This window comes from Gigantopelta aegis, chromosome 15 (assembly GCF_016097555.1).
Source record: "Gigantopelta aegis isolate Gae_Host chromosome 15, Gae_host_genome, whole genome shotgun sequence".
Classification (NCBI taxonomy): Eukaryota; Metazoa; Mollusca; class Gastropoda; order Neomphalida; family Peltospiridae; genus Gigantopelta; species Gigantopelta aegis.
In genome coordinates this window covers 32,768,875-32,794,217 of record NC_054713.1, presented here as the reverse complement: position 1 = coordinate 32,794,217, position 25,343 = coordinate 32,768,875, and the positions used below count along the sequence as shown (strand labels likewise).

General features: G+C 37.3%; 1 protein-coding gene across 1 annotated transcript in view; it reads right to left on the bottom strand.

Annotated features, from left to right (window-relative positions):
- Positions 1-25,343, bottom strand: part of LOC121389778 — a 40,490-nt gene that overhangs the window by 1,581 nt on the left and 13,566 nt on the right. The window contains exon 2 of the mRNA XM_041521426.1: positions 1,399-1,584. Within this exon, the coding sequence (XP_041377360.1) occupies positions 1,399-1,432 (34 nt within the window). The 5' untranslated portion in view covers positions 1,433-1,584. The remainder of the gene's footprint in view (positions 1-1,398; positions 1,585-25,343) is intronic.

Sequence of the window (25,343 nt, the reverse complement as noted above, 5' to 3'; positions counted from 1 at the left end):
CATGAGATTCTACTGTATATATATATACAGTAGAATCTCATTGGCTCGAACGCCCAACGGTCGAACCTACCGGTATTCTCGAACCAAGAACAATGTCCCGATTTTTTCTGTCTATTAAACCCTTTTATTTTGGTGCTGATTGGTCGAATACCCCTAGGGTCGAACAGAAGCTTTCTCTCGAACCACTTTATTAGTCCGAACTGTAAAATTAAACATATATAGCTCGAAACGACTAAGTCTATCCGAAGAAATACAAAAAAGTATTTATATTTATTTACAAATTTTTCATTGACCCTTTCACGTCAGTCACAAAGTAAGTTAATATAAATTCGGAAGTGGAACGAATTAATCCTAGATCATATGCCGTTTCTCATGTTGTTTATTTAGCACCTATCGGTAATTATCTTTCTAGTAAAGATAATAGTGCTACGATAATCATGAGCTGAATGAACCTTGCATGTAACACAAATCAATTGGTGAGCCTAGTTAGGCCTCGCCGGTTTACTTTAATCATTTTAATCACTACTCTACGCATGAGCGTCGGCATATTTTGTTTTTAACTTGAAATACAGGAGAGATCAATGTAATGTAGTGATTGCAACAATAAAAGATAAAGGGCCTCCGCCTGTGCTTCATGCACTTTCATTTGTTTCTCAACGTTCTCAATATGTCGCAAAAGATTCTACAACAGCATAATAAAGAACGATTTTTTAAATTAATAAATATTTATAAATACAGACTACCAGTGTGTTTGTTATTTGTTTATTTAACGGTGATAAATAATAGTTACAAATATGTATCTCATCCGACATTTGAAGGCGACTTCGTTACTCATGAGTCAATCGGACGATCTCGCCCAAGCCAGTTTTACGGAAATATGCGAGGTGTTCCGATTGGTTTTTGTGTCACAGAAGCACCCGACAACGACCGAATGCATGGTTCGAACTACTCGATGGGTCGAACAGACTTTGATGCACCGACAGAGTTCGAGATTCTACTGTATATATATACATATATGTATATATACATATATGTATATGTATATGTATATGTATATATATATATATATATATATATATATATATATATATATATATATATATATATATATATACACATACATACATATGTATATGTGTATATATATATATATATATATATATATATTATATATATATATATATATATATATACACATACATACATACATACACACTTAAGAAATTGAAATGATATGACATATCAGACATTTTAGGAGGATAAGTCAATCAAATATAATTTCCCATGGAGCAGACAAACGTCTTTCCTATATGTGGGTAAATATTGCTGTTTTATCATCTTTGCTAATGTTTATTTTTTAAAATAACTTGCACATATTTGCACGTATTTCCGAGATACCTTCAACATCATCGACGTTCTTTGGGGTTGCCATGACACTCGATGATATTGGGACGTCGTTGTCTGTTGGTGACTGCACGCTTGGGTGCGCATTGGGGATTGTATCAGTTGTAACTGATGGCAAAGTCAGAGCCAAAGTAGGTGCCAATATCTGGAAACGAAGTCTGTTCTCTTCTGTTGTTGGCACTGAAAGAGAAAAACACGACATACATACATATAATAATAATAATAATAATAATAATAATATAGCGTCGCGTGAGAGCCAGAAGGTCGTAAGAGACAGATACGACCTAAAACGTCTTTTTTGCATGTTCGGAATCACCAGCGCTGATTACATACGGTCACAAAACAATTGTAGCTGTGCCCCTAATAGCATCGCTTATACAGAAGGATTGCAGTGATCATCACTGAATCACAGATAAGAAATTGCTTGAAACTGGCACAAACTACTCCAATTTGCTTGCTGTCCTTTATGTGAACAGTACTGATCGTATGTTTGCCATTGTGAGAGCCCCGTGTGTCATGGATAAAAGTTTGATACTGCACGCTGAGAACTTCTGACAACAGACAAGAATCACGTCTGTAAATATAAATAGGAATTTCAGTAAAATTAATGTTTGTATGGTGTGCTTTTTATGTGCATCATAATTATATGAATACCCGGTAGACATGATTTGGTGAATTTTCTTGAAAAAAAGCTCTATTTTGAAGTGTTTTTATCAACGCAAAGTTTCAAATATGTAGTTTGCATCTGTAGATGCCATTTTAATTCATAATAATGTTACATGTAGGCATTATGGTAACAACATTTCAAATAAAACGCAGCTGTAATTTATCTAGGACCAATTCCAGTAACAAGACGAAAGATTAAAAGGCGAATAAAATGAATGTCGCCATAAACGATAGCAAGATATATGGATTTTGACAGAAGTGATGAAGCGAAACAATAACAACAAAAGTAAACACATGGAACCTAAACGTGCAAGAAAATAAACTGAGTTTTTGTATTTTGATGATATTCCACATTGTGAACCGACTCACAATACAACACTTGGAAATAGCACAATTCTTAGAACAGACACTGAGCACGACATAGCATACATGACATAGCCTGAACATAACAGCACTCACATCAGAAAAAAAACATGATATAGCACAAACAACAGAACATGAACATGGCATAGCACACACAACAGAACCTAAACGTGACATTGCACACACAACAGAAGCTGAACATGACATAGCACACATTATTATTATTTTGTTCAATTGGTAATTTTATTTATTAAATTATTATTAACAAAAGTAGAACAAAGTTTTTTCACAGATGTTTTCCATTTACAATTTTGCAAAACTGAAATTTGTTTACAAGTGACGTTTCGTTCAGAATAAAGTTTCAAATTTAACTTGATATACTGTTGGTCGTATATGACGCATTTAATTCAATAATTAATCATTGTCTTAACTACCACTATTTACGCAAATAACTAAAACACCTAATATTCTATAAATATTGCAAATATACAAAGAAATCGGAAATTTATTCAGGTTTCATTGCCATTAAATTTCATGGACTTACGTCCTTTTGGTTCTCACGCGACGATATATATATTATATACTGAACACACTGAAAACGCACCATGGTATTTTTGTCAATATTATACGTTTTAAATGAAAATGCACACATAGTGCGAACTGTAAATGCTGTTACTTATTAATTTACCATAGGGCATCAAAATAATGCACTTTTATAAGAATGCACTTTATTAATAAACCATAAAACCTTACAATCTTGAGATGGTGACCAAAATGCAACAAATGTCTCATTTGTAAAAATTAACGTGCAACATGTGAATGTGCGTGCATATCGTGATACTTTAGATCACTGCCTATAAAAGCCACAGTAATTGTTTACTGTGGTTTTATGTGACAAAACATTATGACAATGCCCGTATTGACACCACAAGGACGCGAAAGAGCAGTTGAGATGCGCGATGCTGAATTATGAAATTGCGCTATAGCACAACATCTTGGATGCCATCATTCAACAATATCAAGACTTTTTTGTTCGTTTACAGCAAACTGAGACCACTCGGGATCGACCACGACCACGACCTGGTTGCACGCTAGACGTCCTTACGTTGGTCCAATTCTCACTCAACGTTACAGAAATGCACGTTTAAATTGGTGTAATCGTCATCGATATTGGAATAGACGACAGTGGGAAGGTGTCTTGTTTTCAGACGAATCTCGATTTCATCTTAGACATGCTGATGGACGACTACGTGTTTGGCGTCGTCGTGGAGAACGGTATACCTTTGCATGTATGCAATGGAAGGGTGACAGCCCAATATTACATCGATAACGTGTTGCAAAGAGTTGTTGGTGCTCATCCAGATCTGCACACCTGTCAACAGGACAACCGACGCAAGAGCGCATACTGCGAGATTAACCATGCAGTTTTTGGCAAATGCACACATCCCTGTCCTATCCCCTGCGCTATCCCCTAACCTTTCTCCAATCGAGCATTTGTGGGATGAGTTAGGACGACGTTTTCAACGAATTCAATTCCACAACGTTCGGCATCTTGAGCAGGCACTCCAAGATGAAAGGCAGAGGTTACCCCAGAACCTGACCCAGAGGCTGATTGTGTCCACGCGACAACGCTGTTTAGCGTGTATGAATGCTAAAGGTGGACACACGACTTACTACCTTTTCGTTTTGCACCTTGTCTCTTGTTTTCATTTATGAATGAAATTCTATGACGTTTGATGTCGGTGTTTGTTGTCATTTAAACCGATAAACCCCTTACTTTGACAACAAACAAGTTACCAAATAATTATAGTGCATTAATATACCAAAATATCTGTGCATTAGTTTGGGAATTATTTTATTCCCGGAACGATATCGAAGGGTGTAAAACAATTCTCAAACGAGTTTCATAAATTTCGTATGGCATTCCAGCAAACTATGATTCTGAACAAACGTTAACTATTATAATAATAATAATTTATTGTAATCGATTTAAAGTCCGCGTCAATAGCATTAAGCATGTCAACTACAGTGACGTGGAACGATATCAATTTAAGAAAACGTGACTGTCGCAAGCTTGCAGATGCAAAGGCGACTCGTGACGTCAATAGTGTGCTATAACAGTTACCATGGTATTGTTACGATCCAGGAAATAAAGATAGCGTGGGAACATATGACATTTATTTAAACGTTTTATTTTATTGAAGACCATATGGTATATCCTCAGAGAGAGAGAAAGAGAGAGAGAGAGAGAGAGAGAGAGAGAGAGAGAGAGAGAGAGAGAGAGAGAGAGAGAGAGAGAGAGAGTTTTTCATTGTCATCAATATCATATATTAGGAATACAAATTACATATTATGCGAGCCTCTGGCCTAGTGCCGTGACCTCGATTATTTTACATCTAATTTGCAAAGTTATCAAATACTTAAAGTATGTGATATTTTGCAGATCCGTTTTGAGTCCGTTCACAGACCATACTTCGTTTACATAATATCACAGAATAGTAGAGTTAATTGTTGGAAGTTAATCCTTTACTTCAATGACTAAAGGCTTATTTACAAAAGCAATGCGCGTCTACAGATTTAGCCGACATCGGTAACTCAGACATCTTGTGGTCATATCGGCTCGCGTGTACTGCAACGTGCTACGGCATCTGTGATTATGTGATGTTGTTGTAAACACGTGTTTTCAGACGTCGGATGCACGTTTGTTCCTAAGTTGCCTTGTCGGTGTCGGAAGGTGAGAATACCGGTGTAATAAACAGAATAATATTGATGCATGTTTGTTTTCGACAAGTTGTGGTCGGATGTTGTAACTGTCGTAGAAACGAACGGTCCTTGTAACGACGCCTGACTGTCTATGTTTCCTAGATACCATCTACGTCGCCGACGTTCTTTAGGGTTGCCATGACACTCGATGGTATTGGAACGTCGTTGTCTGTTGGCGACTGCACACATCGGTGCACATCGGAGATTGTAGCAGTTGTAATAATGGAAAAGTCAGAGCCAAAGTAGGTGACAATATCTGGAAACGAAGTCGGTTCCCTTCTGTTGTTGTTAACACTGAACGAGTAAAAACATATATAGCGTTGCGTGAGAGTCAGAAGGCCGTAAGAGGCAGATACAACCTAAAACGTCTTTTGTTTTGCATATTCAGAATCACCAAACCACATTACATATTGCCACAAAACAATCGTAGCTGTGCCCCTAATAGCATCACTTACACCAAGGAATTTCAATGGTCGTCACTGAATCACAGATACGAATTTGCACGAAACTGACACTACGACTTTCCTCCGATTCGCTTTCTGTCCCTTATGTGAACATGACTGATCGTATGTGGTAGGTACTACCTGTTTAAATACGGTTAGTTATATAATAATGTCCGACATTCTGTGCTATCTGCCTATCTGCCTGTGATAGAAATTAGAAATACTAAGTACAATAGAGCATACATCGTGTTAAAAAACAATTATGTGTGAAATGCACGAGAGACAAACAATAGATCCCGATTTGGAAGGCAAGATGAGAGAATTGTAATTTATACAAACCCGTACATGGCGGGGGGGGGGGGGGGGGGGGGGGGTATTTTAGTGGGGCATAATACATGACCAGGATAGTCCGAAAAGACGAGCGCCGAAGGTGACAAGACAAGACGGATGTATGGTGGCTTTGTCCCCAGACAATTTCGATATATTGTCCCCGTTTTTCACTATCTGTTGCTTTAGAGGGGGCTGGACGTAGCCCAGTAAACAACGCTCGCTTAATGCGCAGTTGGTTTGGGATGGATCTGTCGATGAGCCCACTGGGCTGTTTCTCGTTCCAGCCAGTGCACCACGACTGGTATATCAAAGGCAGTGGTATGTATTATGCTATCGATGGGATGGTACATATAAAAGATCCCATGCTGCATTAGGGAAAATGTAGCAGGTTTCCTCTGTTTGTTCCAAAGTTCGTTGTGATTATCGACACCACTGGAGCACATTAATTGATCAATCATCGGCTATTGGATGTACGACATTAGTTAATTCAGATTCGTAGTCATCAGAGAAAACCCGCTACATCTTTCCCAATGCAGAAAGAGATCTTTTATATGCACTTTCCCACGGACAGGAAAGCACACACCACGGCCTTTGACCAGTTATGATGCACTGGTTGCAACGAGAAAAAGAAATCAGTCGAACGGTTCCGCCGAGGTGGTTCGATCCTGTGCCGCAAGCACCTCGGGCGAGTGTTTTTTTAATCTTTTTTATTCAGAACATATTAATATAGCACACATACAATATAAATATAAAAACACATTTAGAAATAAACACACACAAGACACACACACACACCCTTGACACACATTCATACACACATGTAATTCGAAACTATAAGAATATTCATAACAAATGATTTTTTTTCACATCATAAAATCAAATTGTCCTTTAGTATGACAGCCATTAAACCTAAAAAATAATTAAACAATCTTTAATATTATATCAAACACACACACACACACACACACACACACACACACACACACACACACACACACACACACACACACACACATATATATATATATATATTGTCATGGCTGTGCCGACAATTTTCATAACTGTGTGCTGTGACGTGGACCTTTCTCAAGTAATTTTAATATTGGACAAAAGAGAATATTTATTTTTACATTTAGTAGTAATTATTTGTATATTTGCTTGTATTCTGTAATGTCTGGAGCTATGCCATTTATTATAGTTATTGTTTAATGAAATTGTTAGTAGTGCAGTTTGTCGTGTCGCGCACTATAGGCAAAAATGAAATCGTGTAACTATTGTTTATTAGCGATCGTTTGGATGCACAATGCGATCTACATTTAGTTGTATTTCATAATAATATGTTTATAGTGTATGAAACTATGTTTGTAAATAGTTGCCGTAATTTATTTATATGATATTAGGCTAGTATATTACGATCGCTAAATGTGTTAATTTAATGCTTGACGTCCGTGTTTTGGTCTTGCGGTCTTCGACTTTATTTAATTCCCAAATTCCTGTGCATATAAAAGCTATGACACAACGTTGACATTAATATTATTGAAGCATTCTGAGCCTATATTGTAGTAACAAATTTTAAAATCTCAAATAACACTGATCCCAACAAGCTGAAAAAAACCTAAATAATCATGTTTCGATGTCAAGTGTACAGGGTGTATACTACCAAATCAAATCTCATAGACGACAATAGTAACATATGTGGCTAAAACTCCTACCTGCAGCGTATCAGTCGACATAAACGCCACGGATATAAATACTACAACCCCTCACCCTTAAAGTAAATCAGAAACAAATGGGGGTCAAGCAGCTCACGGGTAGCGTTTATGACTAACCTAGTTCCGCACAAAATTAGAGGGTTTTTTTTACAGGTACCCCATACATATTTCAAGCACAAGGCTATTTGACACAGTGACATTAGATAAAAGAACATTGAATTAATTTTTTGCCCAGATGAAACTTTTTTTTTTTTACAACCAAGACAGGACTTGTGGTGTTCACTTCTCTATCAAAAGTTGGTTGGACCTCGAACTTTGACCCAGCCCGAAGTTGTTTGGTTTAGTACTACCTACAGGGTTATATAATACCTATCTAACTGATTTGTATGTTTTTAACTGTGAAAGAAATTTAGGGAATAGACTATGTCTATGTGACGTTTCCGTCAGTATAAGAAATACCAACGTTATGTAAAAATAAAATATCTCAGACTGGAAGGTGACAGAATTTGTTATTTATGTAAAAATAACCCAAGTAAGTTTTGTTTTAGTTTATTTTTTTTAAATGCACACGTGCTCCTGTAACTGAATTAACTCTTGATGAGATTACAAAACATTTTAAAGATGGTAACATTAATTCCTAATATATATACCTGTAATGACACATATTGTATTTATCCTCAGTTAGGTAACCCATTCACTGAGGAAGAAATTAAGAATGATGTAAAGAGTTTGAAATGTAAACAAAAAATATCATGAAAAGGATAATTTATTCAATGAATATTTTATAACTTTTCTAGATTTTCTTGTTCCTATTTTATGTCGTCTGTTTAATGTTATATTTGAAAGTGGAAATTTCCCATGTAGCTGATCAGAAGAAGGTGTCAGTATTCCATTGTATAAGAAAGGACATGCTCTCAACACGATTAATTATAGAGGTATAACATTGGCGAGTTGTCTTTATAAATGTTTACCTCAGTTGTAAACAGAGGATTCGTCATGAGTGTTTTGTAATATAGAAAATGTTAATGTAGTCTATGTTAATCGGTATTCGTCGAGGCTCTGCCCGAATCTGGTTTACAACGTTTATTCATATTAGCATTACCGCCAAACAGATTATATATATATATATATATATATATACTCTTCAAAAAAAGAAACGCAAAAGGGTACAAATGGGTTATAACTCCGATTTTATGTTTCCTACCGGTTCATGCTTTGTGAATATAAGGTCATTGCACGTCCCAAACACATTTCCACGGTTACATTCGATAAAACGCAGCTACTGTACAATAAAGTTCCAAAATGTGAATATTCGTAAAAACGCAGCCACGTGCAAACCATGTCACCACTGCACGTGCGTTGTCTGCACGTGCAACATGAACACCGACAGTATAAAAGTGCAGGGTGTTCGCTTGCCTGGCCTCTGTATCTGGCCGACAGTTGACAATCCAGGACATGCCACGTCTCAGTGAACCGCAGAGAAACAATGCCATCGGCCGACTAGACGCAGGCGAATCCAGAACGGCCGTTGCCAGGGCATTCCATGTGTCCCCAAGCACCATCTCCAGACTGTGGGACCGTTACCAGCAACATGGATCAACACGTGACCTCCCTAGATCCGGTCGACCACGGGTCACTACCCCGGGCAGGACCGCTACATCCGGGTACGCCACCTTCGGGAACGATTGACTACTGCCACCTCCAAAGCCGCAGCAATACCAGGTTTGCGCAGGATATCCGACCAGACCGTACGGAACCGCCTACGTGAGGTAGGAATTCGTGCCAGACGTCCAGTTCGAGGTGTTATCTTAACACCACAACACCGTCGACTCCGACTGCAGTGGTGCCAGATTCATCGACAATGGCCTCAACTGCGATGGAGACAGGTGTGGTTCAGTGACGAGTCCCGATTTCTGCTCCGACGTCATGATGGAAGATGTCGCGTGTATAGGCGTCGTGGTGAACGTTATGCGGCAAAACTGCGTGCAGGAAGTGGACAGATTCGGCGGGGGGGTAGTGTCATGGTGTGGGCAGCCATCTCGCACACTGGCAGAACTGACCTGGTCCACGTGCAGGGCAACCTGAATGCACAGGGCTACATTGACCAGATCCTCCGGCCACACATCGTTCCAGTTATGGCCAACGCCAACGCAGTGTTCCAACATGACAACGCCAGGCCTCACACAGCACGTCTCACAACGGCTTTCCTACAGAACAACAACATTAATGTCCTTCCTTGGCCATCGATATCACCGGATTTGAACCCAAATGAGCATCTATGGGGACGAGTTGGACCGACGCCTCCGACAGCGACAACCACAGCCCCAGACCCTGCCCGAGCTGGCAGCAGCCTTGCAGGCCGAGTGGGCCACCATCCCCCGGGACGTCATCCGTACTCTGGTTGCTTCAATGGGCAGGCGGTGCCAGGCAGTTGTCAACACACGCGGAGGCCACACCCGGTATTGACTCCAGATGACCTTGACCTTGGTGGTGTGTCCTATCACTTACTCACAATGGACTAGAGTGAATTGTGAACAATCCTGCAACATTTGGTAATTATCGGACTCACCATTCAATAATTAAATCAATTCTCCAAATGTTACGACAATGTGGTTTTGCGTTTCTTCTTTTGAAGAGTATATATATATATATATATATATATATATATATATATATATATATATATATACTGAACAAAATAAGAAACTTCTGCTAACTTTGCTTGAAGATAACTTGATGAAAACAAACTGGGGGAATAATTGTTATATATGCGTTTAAAGTGTGGTAGGGGTTAGATGTTGGCGTTGTTATGGAACAGAGGAATGACATGATGAGCGAGAATGTCATCGCGGTAACGTTGAGCATTTAAATTGCCATCAATGACGACTAGTGGTGAACGATAACCATGGGCAATGGCTGCCCAGACCATGACACAACCCCCACCCCCGAAACGATCTCGTTCAAGAACACAACAGTCAGCATAGCGTTCATTTCTCCTACGGTAGACGCGCACCCTGCCATCACCATGTTGTAAAGAAAATCAGCATTCATCCGAAAAAAGAACGGTATTTCAGCGTCGCCGTATCCAACGAGTGTGTACACGTGCCCAATTAAGACGATTTAGACGATGACGTTGCGTTAAAACGCATCCGACGTAAGGACGTCGTGCATGTAAACCGTTCTCCCGCAGACGATTACGAACAATTTGCCCACTAATTCGGTTATTATGAAGCCCAGGTGTGTTAGCAGCAGTAGCAGTGGCAGTTTGGAATCGATTGCGCAAATGCGCGATCATGATATAGCGGGCTTGACCACGCGTTGTAACACGCGGACGTCCACGACGTGGCAAGTCGTTGGTGCTTCCTGTCGTTCGAAATCTTACGCGAAGATTTCGTATCGCTGGTCTAGAACTTCCAACATGCCTTGCAAAGTCTTCTGTCGACATGCCAGCATCAAGCATGCCAATCGCCTGTTCGCGTAAATTATTGGGTATTCTTGGTATACTAAAAATGCTACAATGTAAAAAACGTTAATTTTTTTACAATTTTTGAAGGGTTTTCGTTCACTCACTTTGTACCGTCGAAATAGTCCGGTTTATATAGAGGACCGGTTTAGACAGAGTTCATCTAGAGTTATGGTTCTTGAATGATCGACAACTCGTGATCAACAATGACATTTGAACCCATCGATGGCTGGGAAACACAGTCATACAAGCCAGACTTGCAATCGATTATTTCACAGACATAACAAATATACCTAAAGGGACATTCCTAAGTTTGCTGCAATTTGTAAGATGTTATCCACTAACAGAGACTTTTTAACGATTTTAATTACATATCAAATATATTTTCTGCATAAAATATTAGTGGCTGCATGTTAAACGTGTTTCTGGTCGTTCTAATATTTGTACTAGGTTAAATTTCATTTTATTTCCTAAAACATTATTTATTCGTACATATGAAATTATTTGAATACAAAATCCAGATCTAACGGCCTACCGCATAAGAGTAAACTTCACACGAGTGTGATTACATTTTGTATTTCATGATGATGATGATGATGATAACTAATTTAACGTGCCCATATACCACTAGGGTTTCGAACACGCCCATCCCGAGTCCGACCTCCGATAAGATCGGTGGCCTGACTCAGGATGGAGAAGGGGTTGAAAATGGGCAGAATTTTGAAAATAGCAATTAGTAAAAACGTTAATAGAATAAATAAAAAAAATTAAAAGGTTACAAGCCAAAAATAAAAAGAATTGACTGCTCGGCTGAATATTTATATTGTATTGGATCTTGCGACGGCGTCCTAATTACTCGGCAAGTGACGATCATTGTTCAACTAATTAAGCAGCCCGTCGTTCAGTCAAATCCCAGTCCGGTGTAGACAGAGGTAATTAATGCATGAACGGTTCTTTCGTTCATGATTTTTTATCCGGAGTCCGGTGTAGACAGAGTACGGATTAGGCAGAGATTTATACCTAAGAGATAAATGGTAGCTGGTCGGGGCTGTAGAAATGGACCGGTTTACGCAGAGATCCGCATTACACAGAATCCGGTTTAGACAGAGTCCACTGGATATATATATATGTGATTGCAGAGGAATTGCCACGCATTTTTACATGGATTATAATTAATATTGTGGGTAGAATGATGGAAATACACGGTGAAAAAGTGTTCAGGCCAGTTCATGTTATCCGATTTGTTTTTGGCAATCACGTTCAAGTTCTTTATTTGCTTTGACTTTTACAACTCATCAGCTGAATACATAACATGAATAATACAACATAGTTATACAAAATACACACGTGCAAAACAATGGTGGGTGTGGTTTATATATAATCATGGACAAATGAAGTGATATAAGTTACATTTATTACATTAACTATTATCCTGCATTAACCGATCTCTAATTATATTCGCTTGCACTAAATATTTGCCTAGGTTATTCAATTCCTTATTGTTACCGATGGTTAATAACTGTATAAAACGATACACACTTATAATAATACATTTTTATATATTTACAACGCAAATCTTTGTATTGTGGACACTCTATTATAAAGTGATATTCATCTTCTATGGCATTAGCGTTACACAGAGTACATATTCTTTCTGATCGTTCAATGTTTCGATACCTGCCAGATTCTACATTTAATTTATGAGCGCATATTCTAATCTTACATATTTATTTTATATAACGCGTTTCCATTGGCAATCTTAAATACGTTTGTAATCTAAATTCATTTAATAAATGTTGATATAAAAGTCCTCTAGACGTTGTCATTGTTTTACTGTAACATAATTGCTTAAAAGTATCTAATATCCTTTCTTTGATTATAATGTAAATACTGTCGTCAATATACGATAAATTCCAAATATAGTTCAATCCAAGTGAATACAATTCGTGCCTAATGTTAATAACCCATTATCGTTATAGTGTACCATTTCTTCATATATACCCCTTAGAATACAATTTGTAGTGTTACGTAATTTTATCCAATATTTAAAAATTCTCAGTTTTCTTGTTATTTGAAGTGGAAACCGTCCCAGTTCGCTATAAACAAATTCGTTACACATTCCTTTTCATTAAACATATAATTTAATCGTTAATTGTTGGTTGAGATTTTTAGAACCTAATAATTGTACATGTATCTTGAAATCAAATTATGATAATATATTGGAAAGTCATGAGTTTTTTAACCATGTAAAACATTTATTATTTTCTTTAGGATTTGGAGATGTATGCTTTAATCAACAACTTGATAATTATAATGTATTCATAGAAATAGTTACAATACGCCCGTTAGATTACCGTATACAAGAAATAGACAAATTGTTATATAATTCACCAAATGTAATATTTTAAGGCATTGAACATGAATTTCATTTTATTTTAATATGTCCATTGTATTTACATATTTGCGTATTATATGAATTAAAATACTACTTTTTTAAACTAACATAATTACTGTCTGTTCAGAATAGAAAACAATTTTGTAGCCTTGGAAAATATTTAAAATGTGCATTACATTTAAGATCAGAACATATATAACTATCCATCCTCCAAATACACATTGTTTATGTTGATGATCGTTTATATATGTTTTATATTATTGTATATAATTGTATGTTTATGAGACAAACGGCCTAAAGTAAATGTACTACTACTACCACTACTACTACTACTACTACTACTACTACTACTACTACTACTACTACTACTACACATAAATTGATGCAATTAACACCGGTTTCGTAGTGATTACGATCATAAGCTACTTAACTTATAATAGAAGTTACAGTTTGTAGTTATTAAATAAAGTATCATTACCAGCTAAGTGGCACACACAATTTATGGAACTCGTTTGGGAATTGTTTTATACCCCGCGTTCTCGCTTGGAGAAAACATAATTCTCAAACTTGTTCCATACATTTTGTATGACACTCCCGCTCATGCAGTAATACATACATACATACATACATACATACATACATACATACATACATATATATATATATATATATATATATATATATATATATATATATATATATATATATACAGTCCTTGGTTTTTGAAAAAAAACTATGGCGAGTGAAAAATCGCACACCTCAAAACGCTTAGGCGAGAGTGAAACATCGCACCAATCAAAATTCTAAAGTGAGTGAAAACCAAGCATTATTAATTTATGACGTAATTGGTACATGTAAATGCAGAGACATATGTTGCAAAAATTAGCCAATGTTTTCTTCTAATTTTATGTTGTTCGGTTTATTAGTTTAGTCAGATTTTTTTCCCTTCCAGGAATGGAATTATTATTATTTAGGAGCAGTGCTATTAGTACTAGAAATATAATTATGACATACACTGATGCAGACAATTTGATTTTTTAATTACAATATATACTATTCAGATCATTTGATGCACACTTATGTATACCTTTCAGTGTTAGATGGTTTGATGAAAGTATAGGCTAAACGTGTAGGAATCAACTTGTCTTGAATTTCATTATGTACAACGAACATGATTAGGATAGTTGGGATGCAAAAAAGCCACTGGTTCTCAGGAGGTGGTCCACTTAGAACTACGACCCAAGCATCTCAGGTGTGCACTACCGATTGAATTAGATCCCTATTATTTTTATGTTTTAAGTAACTCGATAAACGTAGGCCTACAATTAATTCAATTGATAGTGTCGGTTGGGGCACTAACATTCACGTGGCATTTTTAATTCAACAATTATGCAACCATTTTGTAACACGTCTTTAGACCTACCACTACCAGTTACGAACGACTCTGACATCTATGTCAATCAGCGTTACGTTATTGATCTAGAACGGCCCTAATGTTGTTGATAAAAAAATATACAAACTCCGACAAAATCTGTCATTACAAATTATTTTATTCCAAACGTGGTATGCCGTAATAAACATAATCTTTAAAAAAATAAAAACATAATTTTAGACACCACCATAAATGCAAAACAAGTTGTCATGTTGACTAGCGTGTGTTTGCAACCAGAGTTCCAAGTGAAAATAATTTGACCCCGATAGCTCTGATTGGTCAATATGCTACAGAGTACTGTGCATCAAATCATGTTCCAATCACATGCTCTGTGACTTTCTAATAAACGTATCAAACAAACAAAAATTAAATAGTCGGCTATGATCATTGATTACTGTTACTATATTTTGTACATATACACATATATAAATAGCATATGTATATTCCTTAACCTCTGGCTGGCTAAAATACAAATATTTAAATTATGTTTTATTTTATTTTATTTAAAGATTAAAAAGAGAGAGAGCGAGCGAGAGAGAGAGAGAGAGAGAGAGAGAGAGAGAGAGAGAGAGAGAGAGAGAGAGAGAGAGAGAGATTAGACGTAAAAAGATACTTTTTTTGCTAAACGAGATCTCGGCCTATTCCTACATACCTATTATCATTTTGTTTCCTTCTTTTTATTATTCCGTCTACTTTTGAATTGTCTTTGTCTCAATTTAATTTTTTCTAACGAAAGTAGAAAGTTACACGCTTTCCATTTTCAAGACCTCACGTAAGCTTTGTAGGCTAACAGTTATGAACTAACTGAGACAATTTAACCGACTTCGCTGATTTCCATAACGAGTTCATTAGTTCTCATTTGTGTAGGCTACAGAAGCCACTATTTAATTCAATAACATTTTTTTCCCATAACTATATGGACACTATACATGATTTAGCCTTATCAGACGTAATCTATTACCTTTCAAATGTAGACTGTTTCTAATTAATAATAAATTAAATAGGCAAAAGAGGTTTGATCGGATTGGTACGTTTTCTTAAATCAGTGTTTTCCGATTTGTATAGAACCTGTGGCACCCAATCGCCCGCAATTGTTGGGCCGGAACGCTACCAATCGGACCAACTACGTTCCACATGTATGCATACATACATACATACATACATATATATATATATATATATATATATATATATATATATATATATATATGAAATAACTAGTTACTGCCTTAAGAAATCAGCTTTACCCTGCGATGGTTAGAATGGTAAATGCAGCGAGCTCTGTGCAGTGAGGGTCTGCCGAGTTGCATTCGCCATTCGACCTGGGCAGGATAAAGCCGATATCTTAAGACAGTAACTAGTTATTTCTTTTATCCTGCAATCCTATAGGAATAGTCAGGAAATCATTATGTATTCCATTTTTGTGTATGCAAATAGAGCATCGTCAACCTAGCAAGGTTTTTGCCGTATGACGCCATACAAGATACATGACGTCATTCTTTGTAAGACGCTAGTTACATTTAGCCCGGCAGCCAAGAGGGGGAACCCAAAATTCTCTGATATAGTTTTTGTTTCTCTGATGATTATTCATCATTGGTGTGTGTATAAAGATATTCAGGGTGGTGTGGACTCGTCATACCTGAGCAATTTTTATTATTCAAGATGGCCGCCACGGATTCACAAATGCATTAAAATGCCTTAGTTGAGATAAATGTGCCTTTATATATGCATTTTCAACTATTTAGACTTCCATAATTTCAAAATGCATAGTGGCGTCCATTTTGAAATATAATATGTCTGCCGTAGAACTGCAAGTGTACATATAATCATATAAAGCTAATAATATAGAGGCAAAAATAAAACATTATTTTTGTTTTGAGAACCATATGGAACCATACAGCAATGTTTTGTTTTAATCCCATGTACACATGTATATAAAATCATGAACTTTACAGTTTGAAAGTACTGATAAATCAAAGTTAGTCTTAGTTAAAAAAGGCCGCGACATAGCCCAGTGGTAAAGTGCTCGCTCAAGCTACGCGGTCGCTGTGATATCGAACCCCGTTGGTGGGCCCATTGGGCTATTTCTCGCATCTGCCAGTGCATCATGACTGGTATACCAAAGGTTGTGGTATGTGCTATCCTTTCTGTGGGATAGTGCCTATAAAAATCCTTTGCTACTAATGGGGGAAAAAGGGTAGCGGGTTTTCTCTCTAAAACTATTAGTCTATGTCAAAAATCAAATGTTTGACATTCAATAGCCGATGATTAATAAATCACTGTCCTCTAGTGTTGTCGTTAAAGAACACAAACTTTAGTTTAAAAACATGCTGTAAGGCCCATAGTAATTTTTAGCAAGGTACTCATATCTAGGGTTGGAAAATAGGAATAGTGGTAGCTTTAGAGTATTTCGTGTATTTCGGTATCGTCAAGATTAGAGGCTCGCATAATACATTTTTTATTCCTAATATATATGATATTGACGATACCGAAAAACACGCTGGTAATAACCTCTATATATTTAAATGTAACGATCCTGTATTATTACATGTGAGAAAAAGTATACCTGATAAATATACGAGACCTCCAAATATATTTTCATATAATAAATTGTTTAATATCAAAAGTATGTTTATATTAAAGAAGTTTTGCCTGTTAATAAGAACTATATGTGAGAGAAAGGAAGAAAGAATTTTTTTATTTAACGACGCACTCAACACATTTTATTTACGGTTATATGGCGTCAGACATATGGTTAAGGACCACACAGATTCTAAGAGGAAACCCGCTGTCGCCACTACATGGGCTACTCTTCCGATTAGCAGCAAGGGATCTTTTTTTGCGCTTCCCACAGGCAGGATAGCACAAACCATGGCCTTTGTTGAACCAGTTATGGATCACTGGTCGGTGCAAGTGGTTTACACCTACCCACTGAGCCTTGCCGAGCACTTACTCAGGGTTTAGAGTCGGTATCTGGATTAAAAATCCCACGCCTCGACTGGGATCCGAACCCAGTACCTACCAGCCTGTAGACCGATGGCCTGCCACGACGCCACCGAGGCCGGTTTATATGTGAGAGAGTATGTCCTCCACATTAAACTTCCACACATGTGCATTTTAATTTGTTATTATATATTTGCACCACATTCTTCTCTATACTGTAATCCTACTGTTTATGAGAATAAAATTCATTGTCATTGTCACCAGCATCTGTACAAAGAAAGGGGAGTTATACCACTATCTGAGAGAAGGAGGAGAATATTGCACATCAATCAGTTCTTTCAAGAAAAACATAAAAGCAAAAGATTTGACAGTCCCTGCACATTTTTATGACGGCGAAAGAAAGCTACAAATACTGCTGCACTGTAGACTTCGATTAGGAATAAGTGATCTAAACGGCCACATATTTATACGTTTCATTGGAGATAATCCACATTGTACCTGTGGTCATCACGTTGAAGACTCTGAACATTTCCTGTTATTTTGCCCTCTATATAATAGAGAGCGTCAGTCCTACTTATTCAGGTTAAATCATTTACATTTAAATATTAAGGCATTAATATATGGCGATCCCAACTTAACACTACAAGACAACAGTCTCATATCTGCAAAGCAATTCACAATTTCATTGCTGAAAGCAAACGTTTTGACTGATAAAACCGTTCACTTTCTTCTTTATTCTTCTTGTCTGTCTGTTCTAATCTACATACAAATATTTATATTTTGACAGGTTAAATATACAATAGATTTAGATTATTCAACACTAAATGCATATCTTGTACTTTCTATGTTGACCAGTTAATATTTCAATTGTATAATGTAGGGAAAGGTCTTTATGTAGGCTATGCCTGTTGACCAATCCCATCTGTTGATATACACAGAAATAAATATTGTTTAAATTAAGTTTTCTTTCAAATAACAGTCTGAAAATCGTAGGAAAAGGGTATTAAGAAAAGTACTATGTTTATGAGTAGGACAAGTTTAATCATGCTTTCTTTGCTCGTTTTAACTTCATTTGTACGAAGATTTTTGCGAATGCGACATACATTTTACTTTCCCCATGCAAAATCTTCAAATGTACGTACTGTTGCGCACAAACGATCCAACCATTAAAACAGGTCGCTCACCGAAACAGGTCAACGGACGATTATAGTCTTTCCCATATGGTAGCCAGTGCACCACGATTGGTACATCAAAGGCCGTGGTATGTACTATCCTGTCTGTGGGATGGTGCATATAAAAGATCCCTTGCTGCTAATCGGAAGAGTAGTCCATGAAATGGCGACCGTAGCATTTCTCTCTCAATATCTTTGTGGTCCTTAACCATACGTCTGACGCCATATAACCGTAAATAAAATGTGTTGAGTGCGTTGTTAAATAAAACATGTCTTTCCCACATGGATCGCCTATTTTCATACTATGGGATTTACTGGAAGTTATTTATTTCTGAGCCAATTTTTTGTTCTTGTTGTTGTTGTTTTGTTGTTGTTTTTTTGTTGTTGTTGTTTGTTTTTTTTTTTGGGGGGGGGGGGGGGGGGGGGATGGGTTTTTTTTTCCAAAACACTTTTAACTTGTTTTTCTTACGTCAACCCAAACTGATATTATTAACTATATTTTTGTTTGTTTCTTTTCTTCTTTTTTTTTTGGTAGTAGGATGGGACTGACTATAAATATGGAGGTCGGGCTGGAATCGAGTCCTGGACGGAGGAGCTCAAGACAGGCGTGCGCTACAACAGCTTGCTCTGAATGTGCATGTAAAGCCCTATGACCTGACCTGACCTTGAATCGATCCCCGTCAGTGGGCCCATTGGGCTATTTCTATCTCCAGCCCACGACTGGTATATCAAATGCCGTGGTATGTGCTATCCTGTCTATGGGGTGGTGCATATAAAAGTTTCCTTGCTACTTATGAAAACATGTAGCGGGTTTCCTTTCTAAGACTGTATGTCAAATTTATCATATGTTTGACATCCAATAGCCGATGATTAATAAATTAATGTGCTCTAGTGGCGTCGTTCAACAAAACAAACTTTTTTTTATATAAGTGATACTGATAGTTATGCCGTGAAGGTGCATAAGTCATCTTGGCATTAGTCTAAATATAGTTGTCATCATGTACATGAACATGAGAGGACGGAATTTAAAAAAAGTTAAAAGAAATAACGACATCACTGGAGCACATTCATTTAGTAATCAACGGCTATTGGATTTCAAACATTTAGTAATTTTAGTAATCTAGTTGTTGTTCGTGGTAACTACTTTCTGCAGAACAGAATCGCGGTGACTTGTCTATAGCCACCAGACGGACAGGGTTCTAGAGTGATATAGTCCTAGAGAGAAAACGTGCTATATTTTACCATTAGTAGCAAGGGCTCTTTTATATAGACTATCCCACAGACAAGATAATACATACCGTGGCCTTTGATGTACCAATCGAGGTGCATTGGTAGCAACGTGAAATGGCCCAATGGGGAATCTATTCCAGACATACGGTACTTCAAGCTAGCGCTTTACCACTGTCCAACGATGGTCTACGACATTGACCATCATGGACCATATTATGAACATTACAAGATTGTTGTGATCGTCCTTTGTACCGACTGTGCATCAGACGAGCGCTTTACCACTGGTCTACGTCCCGCAACTCATACACATACGTAACTAGGTAGGAATACGGTATAGTAATTAAGTTATGAACTAATTAACAGACTAATTAAACATCTTGTTGGCAAGATAGATTATTGATTGATGGCTTTGATAATGCAACGTGGTTTGGTTGTGGAACTCGGTACGCTGGTAGCACCTTACGTTCTTCCATTGTCCGACGCCATATAACCGTAAATACAATGTGTCGAGTGCGTCGTTAAATAAAACATTTCCTTTCTTCCATTGTTATTAGAGTACTTACAGTTGGTGACCGTGTCTTGGAAATATGGCAGCCAATATACGTGACGACTGTAGTACATAACTGTATATTTAAACTACATTTAGACAGTCAAAGATGAACAGAGAAATGAAATATATTAGATACAAAGAAATATGATGCAAGAGATTACACAAATAATACTTCACGTGCAGTCAAACGCTCGTTATCACACGTATAAATAATACACACGGTAACTTAAAGTATATTTTATTAATCAAAACGATGAGTTTATTTAATATGTATTTGAATACAAGTAAATATGTCTTTAATATTAACAGTGTTTAATGTGTTTCCACCATATAACAGTACTACCCACCCTTTGAACCCTAGTACGAATGTTGGAATCATCCAACGAACAATGGGCTGGTACGGTGGCCGACCCTGTGTCCAAAATGTCGACGTCTCCATTAGTCGTAGAAGTTGTGCCGTCGTAGCTGACGTTTTCCCTTCATGAGGCTGACAGCGCGCGAAAACATGTTCAGTTGTGTGTGGATCGCGAGGTACATGATGTTGCTAATGTCGCCGTCACCGGATTCCGAGAGACCGTCTTCGTCGTCGACGTTCTCTGGGGTTGCCATGACACTCGATGACATTGGGCCGTCGTTGTCGTCTGCAGGCGACTGTACCTTCGGGTGCACATCTGGGATTGTAGCTGACGTCGAAGTGAGAGCCAAAGTAGGTGCCAAAATATGGAAACTAAGTCGGTTCCCTTTTATTTCTTTTAATACTGAAACAGTAAAAAAATTAAAAATAAAATAATAATAATAATAATAATAATAATATATATATATATATATATATATATATATATATATATATATATATAGAGAGAGAGAGAGAGAGAGAGAGAGAGAGAGAGAGAGAGAGAGAGAGAGGTTAGTTACGACTATGTTAATTGGTACTTGTCGAGGCTATAAGGTTGATATTTTACATATTAAAAAACACGAGTAGCGAAATGACGTCATTTTTGTTGAGCGTTTACACTGAGGAAGCCACATTAAGTTATGATGTCGCTTCACAAAATTACGTCATTCGTGTTACACGTGAAATCATTATGATACACGTGGGTCATACTGATTATATTTCCCTGAATATTTTCAACTATGTGGGTAATAAATATATTTATCCTATAACTTACCCATGATATCTATGTCATAAATCCATGTGATAATTTACTTTATTATCCCGGTTAATAATGGTATGCAAATTTGCAAGGTCTCTAGGTAATGTGTTGCTGTGGATGGGTCATTTGTTTACAAGCCAACAAGACCCGTGTACCTGAGCTAACGTTTTCAAAGATTTGTTTAAAATGCTTGACGTCAAACTAATCTGTGTTAATCGTGATGATGTCATATTATCGTTGGCGGCGACTTTAGTACTGTGATTTACTAAAACATTAATTAAAATGTTAATTTAGAAGTGTTATAGGATAAATAGAATTCGCTACTCGTGTTTTTTAATATGTAAAATATCAACCTCGTCTACTTAATCGGTATTTTTCTGGGCAGAGCCTTGACAAATACCAATTAACATAGACTCGGTTGATATTTTCCTTATTAAAAATACTCGTGACGAATTCTCTATATTATACTAAAAGGCAAACGTTATTGTGACATGGATTGTTTGGAGTAATAAATTTGTGAATGGATTTATAGATGTAAACCAGATAAAATGTGCATGAAACACATCGAAGAAATGCAACCAAGCAATTGCTGTAGCATTGCATGCTTTGTGCAAGAAATATGGACTATTCGGGAGAAATCCTGTCCAGTGTTCACCATAAAAGGCCAGTCATTCAGTTGCAGATCATTGCCACTCTGTGCAGCCTTCAGAAGTCCAGAAGTCAGAACAACACCATTAGTGAACTGTTTGATGCAATTTCGTCATACCACGCCTCAGTGAAAATGCCAGATGGCAAATAATAGGGATGGCTGAATCTGAGACCTCGCAGCGTGACGTCACGCTTCAATTCAACGTCCACAAAAAATACCATATGACACTTATGGCAAGATATCAACAAAACAACCAGGTCAGGGACCGTTCCCGTAGCGGTTGATCACCCGTGACAACCCCTCACCAAGACACATGGATTCTAACCACGTCAGAGGCTCGCATAATACAATTTTTATTCCTAATATATAATATTGACAATACCGAAAAACACTCTGGTAATAACCTCTCTCTCTCTCTCTCTCTCTCTCTCTCTCTCTCTCTCTCTCTCTCTCTCTCTCTCTCTCTCTCTCTCTCTCTCTCTCTCTTTCCCGGTAAACATGATTTGGTGAATTTTCTTGAAACAAAATGCTTTATTTTGAAGTATTTTTATCAAAGCAAAGTTTCAAACATGTAGTTTGTATCTGTAGATACCTTTTTAATTGATCATAATGTTATATGTGGTAGATACGACAAAAGGATAATCATAATTACACTGATATGGATGTATATAATTATATGTTATGGTGATCAAGTTCCGTCTTTCAGCTGCCTTTGAAGATCTACAGGATTACCCTACATGTAAACATTATGAAGTAAAAACATTTCACATACAAACGCAACTGTAATTTGTCCAGGATCAATTCCAGTAACAAGACGAAAGATTAAAAGGCAAATAAAGTGAATGTGGCCATAAACGATAGCAAGATCTATGAATTTTGATAGAATACTGCAACCAAAACCCTCATCGACAGTATCGGGGGAAAAAACCCCGTTAAAGTTTGTTTTGTTTAAGGACACCACTAGATCACATTGAATTATTAATCATTGGCTATTAGCCTGAAAAGATTTTGTGCTATTATTTTGTTAACTGCAACTTTAAACTTATTTCTTTTCAATCAATGATAATACTGATCTTGCTGAAGTTTTATATCGCTAATATGTCACTTATTTAGATTTCTAAATTTGACGATCGCTAATATTTTATGATTTACAAAATATATATAAATATGTTTTGAATGCCCTCACCTGGATTACAGTTGCTGTCGTATAGAAGACCAGCGGTGATATACAAAGCGAACACCAAGACTTTGAAGACCATCTTGAAGCGCTGCCTCTTGTGAAATGACCCAACTCGAGGCAGAAAAAGGTTATGTGAATCTCTGACAACAACAGCTGACCAATATCCGTCGATCCTAGATTAACTGCGCATCGAGCGAGCGCATTGCAAATAGGCTACGTCCCGCCCCTAATACTTATCCATGAACATTTTAAAGGGACAATCCTAAGTTTACACTCAGTTGTAAAATGTTTCTGTTCACGTAACATACAAATTAAATACATTTCTCATATAAAATATCAGTGTCTGTATTTACAAAGTGTTTGTTGTTGTCCTAATGCTTGTAGTAGCCCAGACTGGATTTTACCTCCCAATAATTTCGTATGTACAAAACAAAAATGTATCACGAATTAAAGTAAAAACTGGGTGCTACAAAAATTAGTATACGACCGCAAACACATTCGATATACAGACACTGGTATTCTGAACAAGAACATTTAGTATGAAATAGTAGTCGCCAATAAGGCTCTGTTATCGCAAACATCTTACAATGGCTGCAACCTAAGGACAGTTCCTTTAAACATATTGTTCATTTATTTGTACTCAATGAGACAATATCTAACAATATCTCCCCCAAGACCGCAACAGACAGCACAATTGAGAGGCAATGTGAAAAACAAAAATATCAAGAAAGGCTCACTTTCACTCATTATGTATCAGCAACAGTCATCAGAGTCGGTTTATCCTAGTAGCACATGTAGCACATGTGCTTCAGGGGCCCCCGCGGTGATGTCTACGTTTAATTTCCACTGGTCTCTCCCCAAGAGGGGTTGCTATATCCTAGGAAAGGGGGCCCGCTGTTATTTGTGCTACAGGTTCCGCGGTTCCTAAAACTAGCTCTCACAGTCATTGTACGTGTATATCAAAGAGAATATGTTGTACCGTCTTGGTTCTAGTCTTTGATTATTCATCAATTATTAAAATAATTCCGATGACCTCCACCTTCCTATACGATATTGACTATCTATCGGACCTTGTATAGAAAAGACCGGCCTCGGTGGCGTCGTGGTAGGCCATCGGTCTACAGGCTGGTAGGTACTGGGTTCGGGTCCCAGTCGAGGCATGGGATTTTTAATCCAGATACCGACTCCAAACCCTCAGTGAGTGCTCCGCAAGGCTCAATGGGTAGGTGTAAACCACTTGCACCGACCAGTGATCCATAACTGGTTCAACAAAGGCCATGGTTTGTGCTATCCTGCCTGTGGGAAGCGCAAATAAAAGATCCCTTGCTGCTAATCGGAAGAGTAGCCCATATAGTGGCGACAGCGGGTTTCCTCTCATAATCTGTGTGGTCCTTAACCATATGTCTGACGCCATATAACCGTAAATAAAATGTGTTGAGTGCGTCGTTAAATAAAACATTTCTTTCTTTCTTTCTTGTATAGAAAAGAGTTGAG